The sequence below is a fragment of the Pongo pygmaeus genome, chromosome 16, assembly GCF_028885625.2.
Source record: "Pongo pygmaeus isolate AG05252 chromosome 16, NHGRI_mPonPyg2-v2.0_pri, whole genome shotgun sequence".
Lineage (NCBI taxonomy): Eukaryota > Metazoa > Chordata > Mammalia > Primates > Hominidae > Pongo > Pongo pygmaeus.
The window spans coordinates 69,107,878-69,129,866 of record NC_072389.2 but is presented as its reverse complement, the minus strand read 5'-3'; the positions used below and the strand labels follow the sequence as shown (position 1 = coordinate 69,129,866).

Here is a 21,989-nt window from a genome sequence, read left to right as displayed (position 1 = left end):
AATAAATGGAAACACACCTCGTGTTTATGGATTGCAAGACTTAATATTGTGAAGATGTCAATACTTTGCAAATTGGTTCACAGATTGAGTGCAATCACTATCAAAATTCTTGCTGGCTTTGTTTGGCAGAAATTGATAAGCTGATCTTAAAATCATATGGAAATTCAAGGATCCAGAGTAGCCAAAACAGTCTTGAAAAAGAAGAGGAAAGTTAGAAGACTCACACTTTCCAACTTCAAAGCATACTACTTTATAGTTACAGTAATAAAAATAGAGTGGCTGTGTCAGAAGGATAGATATATAGATCAGTGGAATAGAATTAAGAGTCTAGAAATAAACTCATACATCTGTGGCTTACTGATTTTCTACAAGAGTGCCAAAACAATTTCATGAGAGAGTAGTGTCTCATGGTACTTGGACAACTGTATACCCACATGCAAAAGAATGAAGTTGGCCCCTTACATCATATACAAAAAAATTAAAGTGGATTAAAAACCTAAATATAAGAGCTACAACTGTAAAACTCACAAAAGAAAACATAGGGCCAGGCGCACGCCTGTAATCCCAGCACTTTGGAATGCCGAGGCAGGTGGATCACCTGAGGTCAGGAGTTCAAGACTAGCCTAACATGGTGAAACCCCGTATGTACTAAATACAAAAAATTGGCTGGGTGTAGTGGCGAGTGCCTGTAATCCCAGCTGAGGCAGGAGAATTGCTTGAACCCAGGAAGCGGAGGTTGCAGTGAGCTGAGATCACACCATTGCACTCCAGCCTGGGAGACAAGAATGAAACTCTGTCTCAAAAAAAAAAAAGATGGGCCCGGCGCGGTGGCTCACGCCTGTAATCCCAGCACTTTGGGAGGCTAAGGCGGGTGGATCACGAGGTCAGGAGTTCGAGACCAGCCTGACCAACATGGTGAAACCCCATCTCTACTAAAAATACAAAAATTAGCCAGGTGTGGAGGTGCACGCCTGTAATCCCAGCTACTTGGGAGGCTGGGACAGGAGAATCGCTTGAACCTGGGAGGCAGAGGTTGCAGTGAGTGGAGACCGCGCCACTGCACTCCAGCCTGGGTGACAGGGCAAGAGTCTGTCTCACAAAAAAATAAAGAAAAAAAAAACCATAGATGTAAATCTTTATCACCTTGGATTAGGCAATGGTTTCTTAGCTATGACATCAAAAGCACAAACAACCAAAGGAAAAATAAATTGGACATCATCAAAATTAAAAACATTTGTGCTTCAAAGGATACTTTCAAGAAAATGAGGACAGCACACAGAATGGGAGAGATACTTGTAAGTCATATATCTGATGAGGTTCTAGTTTCTAGAATGTATAAAGAATTCTTACAACTCAACGATAAAAAAGACAGATACCCCAGTTTTAAAAATGAACAAAGAATCTGAGTGGAAATATCTCTAGAGAAGAGATACAAATAGCCAGTAAACACATGAAAAAATGTTCAACATCATTAATTATTAGGGAAATACAAATCAAAACCACATTGAGATACCACTTCACACCCACTAAGTGACAGTAATCAAAAAGGCTGACTAATAGCAAACATTGGAGGAGGTGGAGAAATTAGAACCTTCATGCATTGCATGAGAATGTAAAATGGCGCAGCTGCTTTGGAAAACAGGCAGTTCCTTAAATAGTTAAACATAGAATTACTGTATGATCCAGCAGTTCCACTACTAGGTCTGTACCCAAGAGCATTGAAAACGTGTCCACACAAAAACTTGTACATGAATGTTCATAGCAGCATTATTTATAATAGTCAAAAGGTGAAAACAACACGTGTCTGTCAACTGATAAACAAATGAACAAAATTTGGTATATTCATACAATGTAATATTATTTAGCCATAAAAAGGAGTGAAGTAGTGATACATACTACAACCTAACTGAACCTTCTAAATATTATCCTAAGTGGCTGAATACAGTGGCCCACACCTGTAATCTGCACACTTTGGGAGGCTAAGGTGGGCAGATCACTTGAGTCCAGGAGTTCGAGACCAGCCTGGCCAACATGGTGAAACCCTGTCTCTACTAAAAATACAAAAATTAGTTGGGTGTAGTGGCGCATGCCTGTAGTCCCAGATACTTGGGAGGCTGAGGCACAAGAATTGCTTGAAACCGGGAGGCAGAGGTTGCAGTGAGCTGACATCATACCACTGTATGCTAGCCTGGGCAACAGAGTGAGACTCTGTCTCAAAAAAAAAAATTATGGTAGGTGAAGAAGCCAGACACAAAGGGCCATATATTGTATAAGTCCATTTATTTATTTATTTGTTTGTTTGACAGAGTCTTGCTCTGTCACCCAAGCTGGAGTGCAGTGGCTCGATCTCGGCTCACTGTAACCTCCACCTCCTGGGTTCAAGTGATTATCCTGCCTCGCCTCCCGAGTAGCTGGGACTGCAGGTGCACACCACCATGCCCAGCTAGTTTTTGTATTTTTGGTAGAGACAGGGTTTCACCATGTTGGCCAGGCTGGTCTTGAACTCCTGACCTCAGGTGATCTGCCTGCCTCGACCTCCCAAAGTGCTGGGATTAGAGGCATGAGCCACCGCTCCTGGCCTATATAACTCCATTTATATGAAATGTGCAGAGTAAGCAAGTCCATAGCAATGCCTTAGTGGGCTGGGTGCAATGGCTCACGCCTGTAATCCCAGCACTTTGGGATGCTGAGGAATGTAGATCACTTGAGATAAATAGTTCGAGACCAGCCTGACCAACATGGTAAAACCCTTTTTTACTAAAAATACAAAAATTAGCCTGGCGTTGTGGCGCGTGCTTGTAGTCCTAGCTGCTTGGGAGGCTGAGGCAGGAGAATCGCCTGAACCTTTGAGATGGAGGTTGCAGTGAGCCGAGATCACACCACTGCACTCCAGCCTGGGCAACAGAACAAGACTCCATCTAAAAAAAAAAAAAAGTAAATTAGTGGTTGTTGGAGGTCTTGAGCAGGGATAGGGAATGACTGGTAATGGGCACAGGGCTTTTTTTTTTGGTAGTAATGAAGATATTCTAAATTGGATAGTGGTGATGGTTGCACAACTCTGAATAGACTAAAAACCATTGAATTTTATACTTTCAAGGGGTGAATTCTGTGGCATGTGGATTATATGTCAATTTCAAAAAAAAAAAAAAAAATTAATAATCTGACTTTTCAAGTAGAGGGACGTATCCCCTCAAATGGGGTTGGAGGAATATCCTGGTGGTGAGTAGGAACTGTAATGATTTAATATTTATCAGAAATGGGATAGTGTAAGAGTTTGAAAAGGATAAAAGTACTAGAATAAAATAAGGAAAAGTAAACTTAAAAAATTATATTTTGGATTATCTTTTTATTCTTTGGGTCTCTTTGATAGCCTTTGCATCTTAGAAGAGTACTTGGAGATAGATTGTTCCAGGATGTTATACACAGGCTGTTTCTGTTTACAGCTATTTGTGTTCCTCTTTTCTTATTTCTGAAACTTCTGGTAATTTATCTATTTGCAGTAACCACATTGCTGCTGTTTCTTGTATGCTTTCCCACCATTTTCCTTTGACCCTCTCTGAATTTTCTTTTTAAAAAAATTTTTTTATTTGAACTACCTGTAGACTTAAGGAAATATTGCATAAATAATAGTTTTCATATGTCTGTCACCCAGCTTCCCATTATGTTAATGTCTTACATAACCATTATATAATTATCAGAACAAAGAAATTAGTATTGGTTTAATACTATTAAGTAAACATCTTATTAGAAATTTTATCAGTTTTCTACTGATGTCCTTGTTTCGTTGCAGGATCCTATTTGGGATCCCATATTGCTTTTAATTGTTATTTCTCTTGTGTAACAATTTAGTGTCCTGCAACAATTCCTCAGTCTTTCCTTGTCTTTCACGAGCTTGACGTTTCATGAGTATTATTTAATTATTTTATTGAATATCTCTGTCATTTTTTCCATGATGGGATTGAGTTATGTATTTTGGGCAAGAATACCACAGAAATAATGTGTCCTTGGTATGTTATTACATGAGGTTAATGATGTCCATATATCTTATTACTGACAATGTCGGCCTCAATCACATGGTTAAGGTGATTTCTGCTGGGTTAAGGTGATTTCTGCTGGGTTTCTTCATCAGTAGCTTCTGAGAGAGGACTGATAGAAAATACATTAAATGAAAATATGCTCACACTTAAATAGTTTGACAATTGAATATCTTCTTGAATGGTTTAGGCATAAAATTCTAAATTGGAAATCATTTTTCAGTAAGACTTGTGAAGTCATTGCTTCATTGTCTTCTAGTTTTCAATGGTGTTACTTAGAAAATCAGTGCGCTTCAAATTTTTGATCCTTTGTATGGAAATCTGTTTTTCTCTTTAGATGCTATATAGCAAGTTCTTCTTGTCCTTTGTGTTCTCACATTTCAAAGTGATATGAACTGATGTGGGGAAAGTCATAGCCTTCAATATTAAAAAATTATCTTGGCCAGGCACAGTGGCTAACGCCTGTAATCCCAGCACTTTTGGAGGCCGAGGCAGGTGGGTCACTTGAGGCCAGGAATTGAAGACCAGCTGGCCAATATGCAAAACCCCTTCTCTACTTAAAAAAAAAAAAAATATATATATATATATATATATATATGTATATATATATATGTATATATATATATATATATCTGGAAGTGTTTTGTTGATTTCCTCTTCATTGTTTTCTGTGTTCTTTCTTTCTCTCTGGAACTCCTTATTATTGGGATACTTGACCTCCTGAGCCAGTCCTCTTAATTTTCTTATGTTTTCCTTCCTGTTTTCCATCTTTTCCCCCCTCTACTTTATAAGAAATTTAATTATATATTCTAGCCCTTCTATTGAGATTTTCTGTTTCTTTTATCGTCTTTTTAATTTATAAGAGCTCTTTTCTTCATTCTCGAAGTGTTCCTTTTTTAGTAGCTTCCCGTTCTGACTTACACTTTTTGAAGATACTAATTTTTGTTCTTGTTTCTATGTACTTTTTTTTTTTTTAAATTAGACCATTTCTGTTAGTTTTAGTCTCTGTCATAATAAAGGCTTTCCTCAAATTTCTAATAACCTTTGGCTTCGAAGCCAATCATGGGTAAGAGTGTGATGCTATGGCCGGGCGTGGTGGCTCACGACTGTAATCCCAGCACTTCAGGAGGCTGAGGTGGGTTAGTTACATATGTATACATGTGCCATGTTGGTGTGCTGCACCCATCAACTCGTCGTTTAACATTAGGTATATCTCCTAATGCTATCCCTTCCCCCTCCCCCAACCCCACAACAGGCCCCGGTGTGTGATGTTCCCCTTCCTGTGTCCATGTGTTCTAATTCTGTAATTCTTAAATGCCTAATCCTCAGGGAGATCTTCCATGAGCCCATAGACCATGTTAATTGCCATGTTTGTGTGCTCATGCAAGTTCCTGCACCCTTTTACTTTCCCTATGTGACTCTTTTCACATTTATACTTTCTTGCTCAGGGTCTTTCTTTCCCATTAGACTGCAGGTTCATGAAAGCAGAGATTTTGTCTGTCTTATTCATTTCTCCACCCAAATCACTTTGCACAGAGCCTTACCAAGGTGAATGCTATAGAATCAACACTAAATATTTGTTAGGTGATGATTAGCTATTTAGTGGCAAATCCAAAATATGTATTCATAGTCTTCTTAAAGACATCTGAAGGACGACTTGCATGCTTTCTTTTTTATCATGCCATCTTTTTTAGACTTATGTGATCCTAGTAGTCAGTGAGTTCGCTTTAAGTGTGTTTTTATTAAAAACTAAGAACCAGGCCAATCAGTACACTTTTCTCTTTTGATATTAGGTGGTAATTGAAACTTTGTCAGTGGGGGCAACCATGCTGTTACCTCCATTACGAGAACGGATGGAATTACTTCATTCTCTTTTACCTCAAGGACCTGATAGATGGGAAAGCTTATCTAAAGGACAGGTAGGCCTTTGCTTGCTATGTAAGTAAACCAGTAGTATCATAAAAATTTGGACTGAGAAGGAAGTAAAACTAATCAATTGCCATGTGTTCATGGAGCATAAGTAATTGATGGGTCTAGTAAATCCTGGTTATTTAATGTTGTATGCTGGAAGAATTCCCAGCTGTCTAACAACCTTAGGTGAAGCAAGTGATAATTTATTAAGTTATTTGGGGCTAATTATTAAAATAAGGACTAATTTTTCCAGTGTTTCTTATGGTACTAAGCCAGACACTCTGTGGTTTATTTGTAGTATGCTGAGTTGAAATCAAGTGCATGTGCTACTGTTGGTTCCATGCTGAGAACTTTGTCTCAAATCGTTTGTATAAAGAGTATAGATGACTATTAGGAAAAAGTATTTGGTAATATGAGTATACTTATTCTTTCCATTTTTATCTTATGTACCTTAAAATAGTACATTTTGCTCAACCAAGTAGAAGTTATCAGATTCAGAGATACAGATTTGAGGAAAAAAAATTGGTACTTATTTGCAGTATAATATTTACTGATACTTTTCTTTCTTTTTAAATCTTTTTTTGGAGACAGAGTCTTGCTCTGTCACCCACGCTGGAGTAGGGTGGTGCAATCATAGCTCATTCTAACCTTAAACTCCTAAGCTCGAGGGATCCTACTGCCTTGGCCTCTGGAGTAGCTAAGACTGCTGGCACGTGCCACCACACCCGGCTAATTTTTTTGTTCTTATTTTTATAGCAGTGGGGTCTTGTTGTATTTCCCAGGCTGTTCTTGAACTCCTGGCCTCAAATGATCCTCCTGCTTTGGCCTCCCAAAGTGCTGAGATTATAGGCATGAGACCCCTGTGCCTGGTCCACAGGTGATTTTTTTTTTTTTTTTTTCCAGACAGGGTTTTGCTCTGTCACCCAGGCTGGAGTGCAGTGGCACGATCACGGCTTACTGTAGCCTCAACCTCTTGGGCTCAAGTGATTCTCCCACCTCAGCCTTCTGAGTAGCTGAAACTACAGGTGTGCACCACCATGCTCAGCTAATTTTTGTATTTTTTGTAGAGGGGGTTTCGCTGTGTTGCCCAGGCTGGTCTTGAATTCCTGGACTCAGGCGGATCCACCTGTCTTGGCCTTCCAAAGTGCTCTGATTACAGGTGTGAGCCACTGCGCCTAGCCCACAGATGATTTTTAATGAGTATTTTGCATTAGTTTAGATTTCAAGTGATTTATTTTAAACATTAGAATAAGTAATTGTCATTGGTAATGTCACACTGTAGAATCATGTGTCATATTATTTATCTATTGGCATTTCGTACTCCTCTCTACTTACAGTACTAAAATCATTATGCATAGTATGCCATGTTAGCTTAGAGATTTAGGCATCATAATGAAGGCTGAAATAAAAACCTGTAAGTTGCATTTTCCTAAATCCCATTTCCTAAATGGGATTAATTGGGTAGTTTTTATAATTATGTACTTCCTGAAGATGATTGTTGATTAAGCTAGTAAGTGGATTAGTATAGTTTTTTTCTGGAATCCTTTTGTGTTCTTTTCTAGTGCATATTACGCTGGTTACTTGTTCCTATTTTATTGTTCTTTAGAGAATGCAACTGGATATCATCCTGACAAGTTTGCAAGATCATACCCACGTAGCCTCCCTGCTTGGCTATAGTTCACCCTCTGATGCTGCTGACCTATCTTCTGTGTGTACTGGCTACGGAAATCTGTCAGATCAACCTTATGGCACTCAGAGCTGCCATCCAGATACCCACCTGGCTGAAATTTTGATGAAGACCCTCTTAAGAAATTTAGGATTTTATACGGTAAGTTGTTCTTTTATTGTAGTAAAAAAAGAATAAAGGGGTAGGGATCTCTTTAGTCAAGGTATTTTGACATTTAAACACCTATGATAGAAATCAAACTCTAGACCCCTCTCCCCCAAGGGGAAAAACATGTCAGGTTTTCTGAAATATTGTGGGGACCAAATAACATGTAATTGAGAATTTCAAAGGGATTTATTTTAGAATTTTACCAGATTTTTCTGATACTGTAGGATAATAAAGAGAATAAAATAGTCAGGAACATTTTTAGAGAGAAGAATAATGAGCAAGGGATTAACCTTGCCAGACATAATCTTATAATGAAACAATGTACTTGGTACTGAATGAGAATAGGTTGGTCAGTAGGATAGAGGACAGTGGACCCTATAGCTTTCCCTGTATTAGTATGCCATTAATTCTAAATCTTTAGTGTTTCTTAAATTCATCTTTTTTTCCTGCCATTTCTTTGAGTTCTAAGCCAGATCATTATGATTCAGTGCTAATAATGTTATAGCTATTGCCACTATTGCTGGTTTCTTCTCAGCATCTTACTGCTGGAATAACTTTGTATTAAATAACTTATAAAATTAAAGAATATAACTTCTTTGTATTAAATTTAAACCCCTTCAGGCCAGGCGCAGTGTCTTATGCCTGTAATCTCAGCACTTTGGGAGGCCGAGGTGGGTGGATCACCTGAGGTCAGGAGTTTGAGACCAGCCTGGCCAATATGGTGAAACCCCGTCTCTACTAAAAATGCAAAAATTAGCCAGGCGTCTTGGCTGGCGTCTATAATCCCAGCTACTCAGGAGGCCGAGGTGGGAGAGTTGCTTGAACCAGGGAGGCAGAGGCTGCAGTGAGCTGAGATGGCGCCACTGCACTCCAGCCTGGGTGACAGAGCGAGACCCCATCTCAAAACAGCGCCACCACCACCACCCTTCAGACCCTTTATCGTCGGCTCACACACCATTCTTATCTGAAATCATCCCTTTCCAGAATTGTACATTGTACACGTATTCCTGTTGTTTTTCTCTACCAATCTGTGATGTGAGACTTGACTATTCTAGGAAACCTTGCCCAAATAACCCCATCTAGCCAGAGATGTGTATAGATACACATCTCTATACTCATCAGCACTTACAGGATCAGAGTGTACTGTGCAACTTAACTTTGAATTGTTTGTGTATCAATTCATATTGTTTCCTGTGGCTCTTCAGGGCCTGGTCTGTGTACTCTTTTTCTTCCAATACAAGTCTTAGCGCTCTATCCCACCCACATTGAAAGGCTGATCACTAAGTCAGAGTGAAAATTCTTCCTACAAAATTCTTTGCTTTCAGGTTTAAGAATGTAAATTTAATCTGATGTTAAGGAGTAATGGCTGCAAATGGATAAGAACAATATTGTGTATATAGCCATTTGTTAATGACCGAAAATTTTTCCCAAAGTTATAAGGAATGTTACAACAAAGTTGTAAGGAATATTAGGGCTAAGGCAGATTTATATATTATATGGAAATGGAAATAAAATACTAACTGCTTTTGGGTAGAAATAATAAATTGTTGTCTCTTTCTGATGTGATTTAAACCAAATTTGTTCTAAGATTTTAAAATAATGGTCCTAATTAACAACTTAGAGGAAGGGCCCTACAGTGTTCCCATATTCTATCTTGTATATTGTACACATAAACCAAATTTTCTGCCTAAAGATATTCAGCACGTGATTATTTCAGGAAAAAAAGTTGGAAATAACAGAAATATCTTAAAATAGGGGAGTGGTTAAGTAATTTATGGTGTATGTGTTCACTGGAATATTTTATTATATTTTATGTACACTTGGTTTATGAAAATGTGTAAAACATTTATGATTCCGTTGGAAAAGAGCAGACCAAAAATAGAATATGCAGTACAATATTATGAAAAATGTTTTAAAAGGACAAAATCAGGAAAGAAATAAACCAAAAAATATTATAGTAGCAGTCATTTTCTTTGAGTAGTTGTTTAAATGGTGCTTTTAACTTTTTAAAATAGAGTTTTGATATTTTCTAAATATACAAAGCATCTCTTTTAAAAAAATATTTTTAACTTGAAGTAATTTAAAACTCACAGAGGAGTTACAGGAATCATTCAAAGAATTCCCCTGTGCCCTTCAGCCAAATTTGTTCTCTGTCTCTAAATCATTTGAGAGTAAATTGCAGATGGCTGGCTGCCCCTAAGTATTTAAGCATATATTAAGTATGTATTTTTTAAAAACCAGGACATTTTCTTATGTAACAAGAGAATAATTATTGAATTCAGAAAATTTAACATTGATACAGAACTGTTATTTAATATATAGTCTACATTTACATTTCTACAGTTGCCCCAATAATGTCCTTTATAGCAGTTTCTGACCCCAGCCCTTCCTCTTCATGATCTAGTCCAGAATCACACATTGTATTTAGTTGTCATATCTCTTTTTTAATTTTAATTTTAATTTTATTAGAGAAAGGCTTTCTGTTGCCCAGGCTGGAGTGCAGTGGCACCATCATAGCTCACTACAGCTTTGAACTCCTGGGGCTCAAGTGGTCCTCCCACCTCAGCCTCCCAAGTAGCTGGGACTAGAGGTGTGCACCACCGTGCTCAGCTAATTAAAAAAAAAAAAAAAAATTGTAGAGATGAAGTCTTGCTGTGTTGCCCACACTGGTCTTGAACTCCTGGCCTCAGGCAGTCTTTCCACCTCGGCCTCCCAAAGTGTTGGGACTATAGGTGTGAGCTGCCGCACCCAGCTGCTTTTTTTTTTAATGGAAAAAACAAATAGAAGTAGCTTGATGAATTTTACCATCTAATAGCTAGTATCATAAGGATTATAGCAAATACTTAAAAATTGGTAATGGGAGAAAGGATATAATGCTTTTTTTTTGAGACATAGTTTCACTCTTGTCGCCCAGGCTGGAGTGCAATGGCGTGATCTTGGTTCACTGCAACTTCGCCTCCTGGGGTTCAAGCGATTCTCCTGCCTCAGCCTCCCCGGTAGCTGGGATTACAGGTGCCCGCCACCATGCCTAGCTAATTTTTGTATTTTTTAGTAGAGACCAGGGTTTCACCATGTTGGCCAGGCTGGTCTCAACCTCCTGACTTCAGGTGATCTACCTGCCTCGGACTCCCAAAGTGCTGGGATTACAGGTGTGAGTCACCGCACCCAGCCCATATAATGCTGCTTAAATTGGATTTATGGTAGGTTGTTACTTTCAATTTCAAGCACTTCAAATATAAACTTCCTTTGTGTGTCATTTTAGGATCAAGCATTTGGAGAGCTAGAAAAGAATAGTGATAAATTTTTACTTGGAACATCATCATCAGAAAACAGTCAGCCTGCTCATCTTCATGAACTGCTATGTTCACTACAGAAACAGCTGCTGGCATTTTGCCATATCAATAACATTAGTGAGGTATGTGATTATTTGTCTTTTATGGTGATCTATCAGGGACCTTGAAACTCAGATATTTGGATAGGCCATGATATTTTTGCACCTTGAATCTTCCAAAGTAGTAATTTAGGAACTTTATTTCTTCTTAGAACTCAAGCAGTGTGGCATTGCTTCATAAACATCTTCAGCTTTTGTTGCCTCATGCCACAGATATTTATTCACGTTCTGCAAATTTGCTGAAAGAAAGTCCTTGGAATGGCAGTGTTGGAGAAAAATTAAGAGGTGAGTTTGGTATTTCATTTCAAATTTAATCAGTCGTTAAGTAGCAAAAACAGTATTCCATGGTGTATATATGCCACATTTTCTTAATCCAGTCTATCATTGTTGGACATTTGGGTTGGTTCCAAGTCTTTGCTATTGTGAATAGTGCCGCAATAAACATACGTGTGCATGTGTCTTTATAGCAGCATAATTTATAGTCCTTTGGGTATATACCCAGTAATGGGATGGCTGGGTCAAATGGTATTTCTAGTTCTAGATCCCTGAGGAATCGCCACACTGACTTCCACAATGGTTGAACTAGTTTACAGTCCCACCAACAGTGTAAAAGTGTTCCTATTTCTTCACATTCTCTCTAGCACCTGTTGTTTCCTGACTTTTTAATGATGGCCATTCTAACTGGTGTGAGATGGTATCTCATTGTGGTTTTGATTTGCATTTCTCTGATGGCCAGTGATGATGAGCATTTTTTCATGTGTCTTTTGGCTGCATAAATGTCTTCTTTTGAGAAGTGTCTGTTCATATCCTTTGCCCACTTTTTGATGGGGTTGTTTGTTTTTTTCTTGTAAATTTGTTGGAGTTCATTGTAGATTCTGGATATTAGCCCTTTGTCAGATGAGTAGGTTGCAAAAATTTTCTCCCATTTTGTAGGTTGCCTGTTCACTCTGATGGTAGTTTCTTTTGCTGTGCAGAAGCTCTTTAGTTTAATTAGATCCCATTTGTCAATTTTGGCATGTTCTCACTCATAGATGGGAATTGAACAATGAGAACACATGGACACAGGAAGGGGAACATCACACTCTGGGGACTGTTGTGGGGTGGGGGGAGGGGGAAGGGATAGCATTAGGAGATATACCTAATGCTAAATGATGAGTTAATGGGTGCAGCACACCAGCATGGCACATGTATACATATGTAACTAACCTGCACATTGTGCACATGTACCCTAAAACTTAAAGTATAATAATAATAAAAAAAAATAAAGGCTTTAAGTTAAAAAGTGGCTGCGGCAGAGTACAAAGGATGGGAAAGACTGGTCAAGAAAGCAGACTTAGCAAGTGATGAGAGTAAAAGGATTTTCTAGCATTTTGGAATTTTCTAAATGTAAAAATGCAATATACAAATAAACTATGCTTCATGTAAAAAAAAAAAAAAAAAAAGCAAGAACACTTGCCTTTCCAAAGTCTTAAGAGGGCCAGAAGCCTCTGACTGGAATAGGAATGGTCTTGAATTTCCTTCTATTGAAGATTCCTTTAGTCTTGGTTTGGGGGTAGTGTTAGCAGTGATTGATCTTAGAAAGAGTCTACTTGGCATGACAGAGGCCTAATTTAAAGGCACTGGATGATATAAACTCAAAAATATTAATTTTAAATGGCAGAAAGTGAGATTTTTTAATCTGCTCTTTTTTTTTTTTTTTTTTTAAACCTGCTCTTTCTTTACCTTTCTCTTCAGCATTTACCATTTTTTCACTTTCCTTCTTGAAATTATTTCTTTGGGCTTCTATGTAGTCACAGTCCTTTTTTCTCTCCTCTTTCTCTGACTCCTGTTTTTCAGTAGGTTCCTATAGGCTCCTCTTCCTTGGACATGCCCTCTAATGTTGAGGATCCTCCGAATTTTGCCTTCTATCCTCTTTCCTCCCCCAATGGTCTTATCTAGTCTCAGTGTCTTTAACAACCATATACATATTAATGACTCCTATATTTCCTTCTAGCTGAGAACACCTTTCCTGAGTCCTAGAGCCTTTCTTTAATTGCCTACTCGGTGTCTTTTCTTGGTTATCCAAAAGACAACCAAAATTTAATGTTTATCTAAAACCAGCTGCCTCTGAAGTTACCCCACTAAAAAAAGAAAGAAGGGAACATTGTGAAACTGAAACCATTCCTCGTTAGATTACCTCCATTTGGCTGTTCCACAGCAACTAAAATATGTTCAAACTGAGCTCATTTCTGAATGGCCCTCTCTGCCCTGATATACAATGAAATATTGAAACAAAATTGATTTAAAACCAGTATGGATTATAAAAACACATGATTTAAGGTGATCTCGATTTTTAAAAAAGTAAATTTTGTTTAAAAAATATGAAAGCATTCCCTCACTAGCAGGTAAGCACCAAGGGGCAGGAATTTTTAACCACTTTCTTCAAGGCTGTATACCTTTCACCTAGAACTGTGCCTGGTATGTCAATAAATATTTCTTGAGTAAATTATAAAATGAAGATAAATTAATGAATGAGAAATTCATAATGAATTTTAAGGAAAACAGTTTTAATCCTTTGGATTTGTTGGTATGGAGGATACATATGCTTTCCTATAAAGTGTTTGTTGGTCGTACTTTCTGAAAGTGGATAAACACTGATACTACATCAGTCACCATGTAGGTGTTCAACAGAGAGTTATTGAATGAGTCTACTCTATTTCCAAGCTAAAATAATATTTCTTAGGTTCTTTTTTTTAAAGTTCATTTGAAACAATTGTCCCTTGTTTAATTTCTTGCCCTTCATAGATGTGATATACGTCTCAGCTGCTGGCAGTATGCTCTGCCAGATTGTTAACTCCCTGCTGTTACTCCCTGTGTCAGTGGCTCGGCCTTTATTGAGTTACCTCCTCGACTTGTTGCCACCTCTTGATTGCCTTAATAGACTCCTGCCAGCTGCTGATCTTTTAGAAGACCAGGAGTTACAGTGGCCTCTTCATGGTAAGTAAAGACAATAAAAGAGCAAATAATGCCTTTGAGAAAAGTTGTTCCTCTTGCACACATCACTGTGTTTTTCCATTGGAGTCTGTCTATCCTAAGGCTATCAAAGGAATTTCGTCACTGAAATCTTAAAAACTTTTCAAATTTAAGTAAGTTCTCTTATTTTATTGGACAGAATCCTGGGCTGGAGCATAAAAGGAAAAGCATTGGGGTTGGAAAGATGACCTTGAGGGCCTATCTTATTTTAACATTATACAGTTCAGTGATCAAGTGTCACTTAGTCCAAGTGTCAAATTTACAACCATATCAGGATATTGATTAGGCTTTATATGGAGTTGTTCCAAGTTTATTCTTTCCTTTTTTCTTTTTTTGAGATGGAGTCTCACTCTGTCACCCAGGCTGGAGTGCAGTGGCACGATCTTGCCTCATTGCAACCTCTGCCTCTCGGGTTCAAGCGGTTCTCCTGCCTCAGCCTCCTGAGTAGCTGGGATTACAGGCATGCACCACCACGTCCAGCTAATTTTTGTATTTTTAGTAGAGACGGGGTTTCACTATGTTGGCCAGGCTGTTCTTGAACTCCTGACCTTGTGATCCGCCCACCTCAGCCTCCCAAAGTGCTGGGATTACAGACGGGAGCCACCGCGCCCGGCCAGTTTATTCTTTTCTAAAGTGTCTCAGAACTTGCTAAGATTCAGTCTATTTCTATCAGGTGAGTAAGGTGTCATTTTATTTTTTCATCTGTGTTTATAACTGATATTTTTCTATAATTTTATTTTTTCATGCTATCCTTTCCTAGTTTTTACTACCAAAATTATACTAATCTCATAGCATGAACGCAGAACTTCCTTTTATTCTTGTTCACTGAAATAATTTGTGTAAGATAGGAGTTATCTCTTCCTGAAGTTTTAGAAGAATTTATCTGTGAAACTATCTGGCCCTGGTGTTTTGTTTGTAGACAGACTCTGGCAATTCTCATTCTTTAGTGATTAGTATTCTCTTCCATCTTATGTTTCTTCTCAAGTCCATTTTGGAAATATATATATTTCCAGGAATGTTATTTTGTTGTTTTTCAAATTTATTGGCATAAAGTTGTTTATAATACTCATGGTTTTAAAAAATCTCTAGTGTATCTATGGTTATATCCTCTTTATTCCTATTTTTTGAATTTGTGCCATCTTTTTTTCTTGAGTAATTTTATTAATCATTTATCCATTTTCCTTTTAGATAACTTATCCATTATCATTTCAAATAACCACTTTTTGGATTTTTCAATCTCTATTTTTATTTCATTGGTATGTGTTCCTTATAGCTGTCATTTTGTGAAGTCAAGAACTTTTAAAAACAAATGTACAATAAGAAACCATGGATCTGGGCCCGGCATGATGGCTCACGCCTATAATCCCAGCACTTTGGGAGGTTGGGGCCGCCGGATCACCTGAGGTCAGGAGTTCAAGACTAGCCTGGCCAACATGGTGAAACCCCATCTCTACTAAAAATACAAAAATTATCCAGGCACTGTGGTGCACACCTATACTCCCAGCTACTTGGGAGGCTGAGACAGGAGAATCGCTTGAACCTGGGAGGCAGAAGTTTCAGTGACCCAAGATCATGCCACTGCACTCCAGCCTGGGTGACAGAATGAGACTCTGTCCGTTCCCCCCACCTCTGCCCCCCAGAAAAAAAGAAAGCATGGGTCTGGATCTTGGTATTAAGACAATTCTGAATTCAAGCCTTAAAAAGCATTAAACAATCTTGAATGGCATTTTAATGGATAAATTTGTGTGTTGATTTTGGAGGAATAAACTCAGAATACTCCCTAAAGATAGTGAATTTTGGTCTGGATAATGAAAAGTAGGAATATAATTGATTGGAATAATGTTGTCATATGTTGTTTTAATGTTTATCTTAAAATTAGTAACTTTACCAAGGAAAATTTTATTTGATAGCATAACTTCTCTGGATATTATTTTATATCAGTCTGGTAAAGAGAAAAAATACAGAAAGTATTATAATTTTTGTTTTCATCATAAAATATTTTGCATCAGTATCTTATTTCAGTACGGTAGGAGACTATGAGAAATACTTTGAATCTTAAAAGTACCAGATAAAGACACAATAACTAATGATTTTGTCTTTAGGAGGGCCAGAACTAATCGATCCTGCTGGTCTGCCATTACCTCAGCCAGCTCAGTCCTGGGTATGGCTTGTGGATCTAGAAAGAACAATTGCTCTGCTTATTGGGCGGTGTCTTGGTGGCATGCTTCAGGGCTCCCCTGTGTCTCCAGAGGAACAGGACACTGCATATTGGATGAAAACGCCACTGTTCAGTGACGGTGTAGAAATGGACACTCCTCAATTGGGTAATGTGCTTCTCTGCAGCATTTAAAATACATGCTTGTTTGTACCTCAGTTGGAGATTTCTCTACTCTGATTTGCTAAACAGAGAACTGACAGGCACCAATTGCAACATTAGCAGTGTAGGGAATCTGGGGCTATGACTTGGAGCGCTAAGAAAAATGGTTAAATCCTGCAGCACGGTATGGTGAAAGAGCCCCCAAAGGAAATAGAAATTGTAGGTCTGGTCCTACTCTGTCATATTTATCACTCATTTTGAGCAAGTCATCAAACTCAATGCTTCATCACTTATCTTCCGAGGCTTGGAGGTTATGAAACTGCTTCCCAAAGTGTAAAGCACTGTAAGAGTACTTAACCATGATTTATCAGTGCAGCACCCCTCAGATGTGAGTGGCAGCCTCTTTTCCTCCCAGCCTGTCTTGCTTTCATGCTGACATTATATTATGTCCTAATTTTTTCTTCGCCACTTAAAGTTCCTTTAGGATTTCCCTTCTGCATCATCTTCCATTTGTATATATTGCTGGCAGGCTAGTTCCTAGACTGAACATGAAGACTTATCAGGTACCCCAGATAATCCAGTTGTTTTATCTAGAATTGGTCCTTTAATCTCTCTAGGCTTCTAATTTTGATTCTATAAAATAATGATTTGGATTAGACAGGCTACATGATATTATTAGATCTAAAATTTATTATTTCTCTGATAAGGCAAAGAGACTCAACATGTCCCTGAAGGAAAGTCTAAGAGAGACTGAGAGGAAAGAAGGAAAGAAGGAGAGCTGAAAAGAAAAGAAAAAACAAAATGAGAAAGATTATGCTTTGGGATTTGGAGGGTTGGAGAGTGGGAGTGAGGGAAGCAGTTGAGGATTTTCCTCCATTTCCAAATATGAGTGTACATTCATCATTTCATTTATGAACCAGAAAGTGATTTTGGCCATGGCTGGTGAATGTTGGACTGGTGTTTATGAAACATTTTGTTAAAGAAAGTAAAATCGTGGTTTTTCAAGGGGTATTTAACATGATAAAGATAGTTCCACTGCTGTCAATGTTTAACCTTGTGACAGTCCTAAAGGACCTCCTGAGAACAAAAGTGTCTCTATCTCTACCCTCTTCATATTTCTGTTATATTAACTCAATTAAACTGGCCTTTAATATGAAGAAAATCAATTTCTGTTTAATGTTATTTTTCACTTTTTAAGTTATAAAATCGTGAAACTATTAAAATTTTATTTTGTTTCCTTGTATGTATTAGAAAAAGGTATTGTCCTTTGTAAAATTATAAAAATAGAATAATTCAGTTATATTATGGGTTAAATTGATTTTTGATACTAGCCCAAGAACCTCATCATCACTTAGAACATGGTTTTGTTTGTTTTTTAAATGTGAAATGAATTCTGAATGTCAAATGTCCTACTGAAAAGTTAGGAACCACCTGTACAAATATAAATATCAATTGAGAAATTGTTCGTGGTATCTTTTACGTGGATCACTTTTAACTGATTATTTTTACTTAAGTCTATTAAAAAAATGGTCTAGTCGCTTTTCCAATGGTTCCTTGTTTCTCAAAGAGGATATCATTCCATTTTGAATGAGATGGTTTTTTGTTATACAAGACTGTTGCATGTGTAGGACATTTAATTTATCTGGCCTCTGCCTGCCAAAATGCCAGAGTTTTAGGGTACAGCTCAGAGGTAAAGCATTTGACTGCAAAATGCCAGAGTTTTTTTTGGAGTGTCACAATTGGTAGAGTGTTACATCCTTTTGGAGAATGTAAAACGGTTGATACTACCTCCAACTGAAAAACATTAAAGGACTTTACCTTGGTAGCATCTACTTAAAATGGTTTGAAGTTTATCATTTCATAATCATCAAATAAATGTGGTAAGATTTTATCTGTAGCACCAAAATTTATGATGTTAAAATTGGTAACGTGAGTATTTTTTTTTAGATAAATGTATGAGTTGCCTGTTAGAAGTAGCACTTTCTGGAAATGAAGAACAGAAGCCTTTTGATTATAAATTGCGGCCTGAAATTGCTGTCTATGTAGACTTGGCATTGGGTTGTTCTAAAGAGCCTGCCCGAAGCCTTTGGATCAGCATGCAGGACTATGCTGTTAGTAAAGGTAAGATAAAAAAGATAAAGGGAGTAAATTTGTAGTTAGCTCATAATGCTCACAAATATATATGCAGTATATGTAAGTGAAAATCATAGGGATCACCCTTTTTTTTTTTTAATAGGAAAAAGTATTTTATTAACATTTTTAAACAATTTGTTTTTCCCTTTGTGGAAAATAGTGTAACTATTTTTTATATACATGTATTCCACTTAAGCCTACTGTGTGAAAATTGAGATTTATATAATACATTTGTAGGTAATCATTTTACTAAAGTATAGTAGTCTCCGCATATCCGTGGGTGATGTGTTCCAAGACTCCTAGTAAATTGCCTGAAACCACAGGTAGTACCGTACCCTATCTAAATTACGTTTTTTCCTGTGTGTACATACTTGCCCATGGAAAAGTTTAATTTATAAATTAGGCATAGTAAGACATTAACAATAACAATAATAAAATAGAACAATTACAATAACATGCTAACTGAATCACTACTCTTGCATTTTGGGGCCAGTATTAAGTAAAATAAGGGTTACTTGAACACAAGCACTGTGATACTACAGCAGTAGATCGTATAACCAAGAGGGTTACTAAGTAACTTCGTGAGATTTCATCATACTACTCAGAAGGGCATGCAATTTAAAAGTTATGAATTGTTTATTTCTGGAATTTTCCATTTAATATTTTTGGACCACAGTTGACCGCAAGTAACTGAAACCATGAAAAGCAAGATCATGGATAAGGGAGACTGTTGTATTCCATGCTATGTAAATGGATCTATTTTAAGAGTCTGTTTAATGATTATCTTCCTTTTTTTTTTTTTTTCTTTTTTTTTTTTTTGAGACGGAGTCTCGCTCTGTCACCTAGCCTGGAGTGCAGTGGCGCCACCTCGGCTCACTGCAAGCTCTGCCTCCCGGGTTCTCGCCATTCTCCTGCCTCGTCTTCCCGAGTAGCTGGGACTACAGGCGCTCGCCACCACGCCCGGCTAATTTTTTTGTATTTTTAGTAGAGACGGGGTTTCACCGTGTTAGCCAGGATGGTCTCGATCTCCTGACCTCGTGATCCGCCCACCTCGGCCTCCCAAAGTGCTGGGATTACAGGCGTGAGCCACCGCACCCGGCCAACGATTATCTTCCCTTTGCAAGCCCTGGTTTAATGACTGAAAAGATGTGTACTTAGAAGTCTAAGCTATAGGTGCGGTCAGTATTTGTTCATCTATAAAACATTTTGCCTACTCTAGAGTGCTGGTGAAGATTCCAGTTTGAGATAAGATATACTATTAAGTACCATGGTAAAGTACTATGCAAGTTTGTGGTGGTATTTCATTTTCTAATATTATTTGATTGAGAAAATTAATTTTATAGGCTGGGCACAGTGGCTCACGCCTGGAATCTCAGCACTTTGGGAGGCTGAGGTGGGAGGTATCACTTGAGGCCAGGAGTTTGAGACCAGCCTGGCCAACATGGTGAAACCCTGTCTCTACTAAAAATACAAAAAAAATTAGCTGGTCATGGTGGCGTGTGCCTGTAATCCCAGCTACTCGGGAGGCTAAAGCACAACAATCACTTGAACCCAGGAGGCGGAGGTTGCAGTGAGTCGAGATTGCACCACTGCATTCCAGCCTGAGTGACAGAGTGAGACTCTGTCTCAAAAACAAGCAACAACAACAAAGAAAATTAATTTTATGTACATATTTTCAAAGACTGTACCTGATTTCTTTTTAGCTCCTTTGTTTTTTTAACAATGATCGGGATTGTTCAGAATCACCTATCTCTAGTTTTCTTTCTCTGTGTCATTCTCTTATCCTGTCATTAGTTTTGTCCATTTTTTTTGGATTTTCTTTCTTGTGTGATCAAAGTGGCAAAAATAAATACATTTTTACTTTTTATTGGCCTTTATTTTTTATAAAGAAAATGAAATGAGATACATATTATTCAGCTCTATCAATAAGATGACACCTTTGAACGTTTAATCTCATCTGTTTTTTGTTTTTGTTTTTTTTTTTTGAGGCAGAGTCTCCTCTTGTCGCCCAGGCTGGAGTGCAGTGGCATGATCCCAGCTCACTGCAACCTCCGCCTTCTGAGTTCAAGCGATTCTCCTGCCTGAGCCTCCCGAGTAGCTGGGATTACAGGCCTGCATCACCACACCCAGCTAATTTTTGTATTTTTAGTAGAGATGGGGTTTATGCCATGTTGGCCATGGCTGGTCTCGAACTCGTGACCTCAGGTGATCCATCCGCCTTGGCCTCCCAAAGTGCTGGGATTACAGGTGTGAGCCAAGGTGCCTGGTCCCATTTTGTTTCTTAATCATTTATTCATTCATTCTGTTGTGGTGACTCCTACCAGAGGTGAAATAGTAATGAGGAGGAAAAAAGTTTACTTTCTAAGATGTATTTTCTGATATTTCATATTTGTAACATTTGCTTGGGATATGTAGTTAGGTTTTCTATACCACATTATCACTTATTACCTTGCAATGAGAACTAAAAAAAAAACTAGATATAAGGTGAATAGAAACTTGTTGTATGGGTCTGTTTGTTGTATTGCTTATACACTGTAAGCATAGACTTTATTCTTGAGTAGTGGAAACATTCTTTGTTGTTTGGTATGAAATGAACATAACTTTAATGAAGGTGTTTTAAAGGAACCCATTATTTTTAAAATGGCATAGGAGAGTAATACCTGCTAAATTTAAAACACAACAAAGAGTGTTATTTTAGTTTGCTTTTAAAATTGAATATTAGGTTCCTCGAAATGGAGTCTTGTTGGATTTTTTAGTCATAGCAGTTCTCAGAATAGCAAACAATTCCATGGAACGGATGATTTCTTAAGAGCCTGATGAGGAAAAAATTTGTACCTAATACAGACTGTCATTCTAAGATTCTCTGTGGGCTGTAAGATTTTCTTAAAATCTGGCATATTTGTCCTTGTCAATTTTTTTTACTGATAAAGCAGGATAAGTCTGAACTTAAATTTCTGACTTAGGCATACTGAAATGAAAACCAGCATACAACATTTTTATCTCTGGAGATGAGAGTTTTAAGAAGGAATTAAGAACCAAAATTAATTTGAGGCTAAAAATTTTTCAAGCACATTTTTTGTTGGTTTTGTTTTGTTTATAAGTAGCCCAGACATTTAGCAAATCTGTCAAATGAGCAGAGACTAGCAGTCCCTCTGGGAGCAGAGTGGACAATAACTCTCCCACCCCCATTTGAAATCTACTGAATATACTACATTGTTAAAGTACAATACTGGTGTGCCAACATAGAATTAAAGAATGGGAAGAGGCCAAGTGTGGTAGCTCATGCCTGTAGCTCCAGCTACTTAGGAGGCTGAGGCGGGAGGATCGCTTGAACCCAGGGGTTTGAGACTGCAGTGA

The 21,989-nt window shown here is 37.8% G+C and overlaps 1 protein-coding gene across 18 annotated transcripts in view; it reads left to right on the top strand.

Annotated features, from left to right (window-relative positions):
• Window positions 1–21,989, top strand: part of HERC1 (HECT and RLD domain containing E3 ubiquitin protein ligase family member 1) — a 311,831-nt gene that overhangs the window by 158,388 nt on the left and 131,454 nt on the right. For all 18 annotated transcript variants that reach the window (XM_063652260.1, XM_063652248.1, XM_063652245.1 and 15 more), the window contains exons 13-19: window positions 5,828–5,953; window positions 7,552–7,773; window positions 11,042–11,194; window positions 11,323–11,455; window positions 13,955–14,146; window positions 16,285–16,506; window positions 18,447–18,620. In XM_063652260.1, coding sequence (XP_063508330.1) covers window positions 5,828–5,953; window positions 7,552–7,773; window positions 11,042–11,194; window positions 11,323–11,455; window positions 13,955–14,146; window positions 16,285–16,506; window positions 18,447–18,620 — 1,222 coding nt within the window. The remainder of the gene's footprint in view (window positions 1–5,827; window positions 5,954–7,551; window positions 7,774–11,041; window positions 11,195–11,322; window positions 11,456–13,954; window positions 14,147–16,284; window positions 16,507–18,446; window positions 18,621–21,989) is intronic.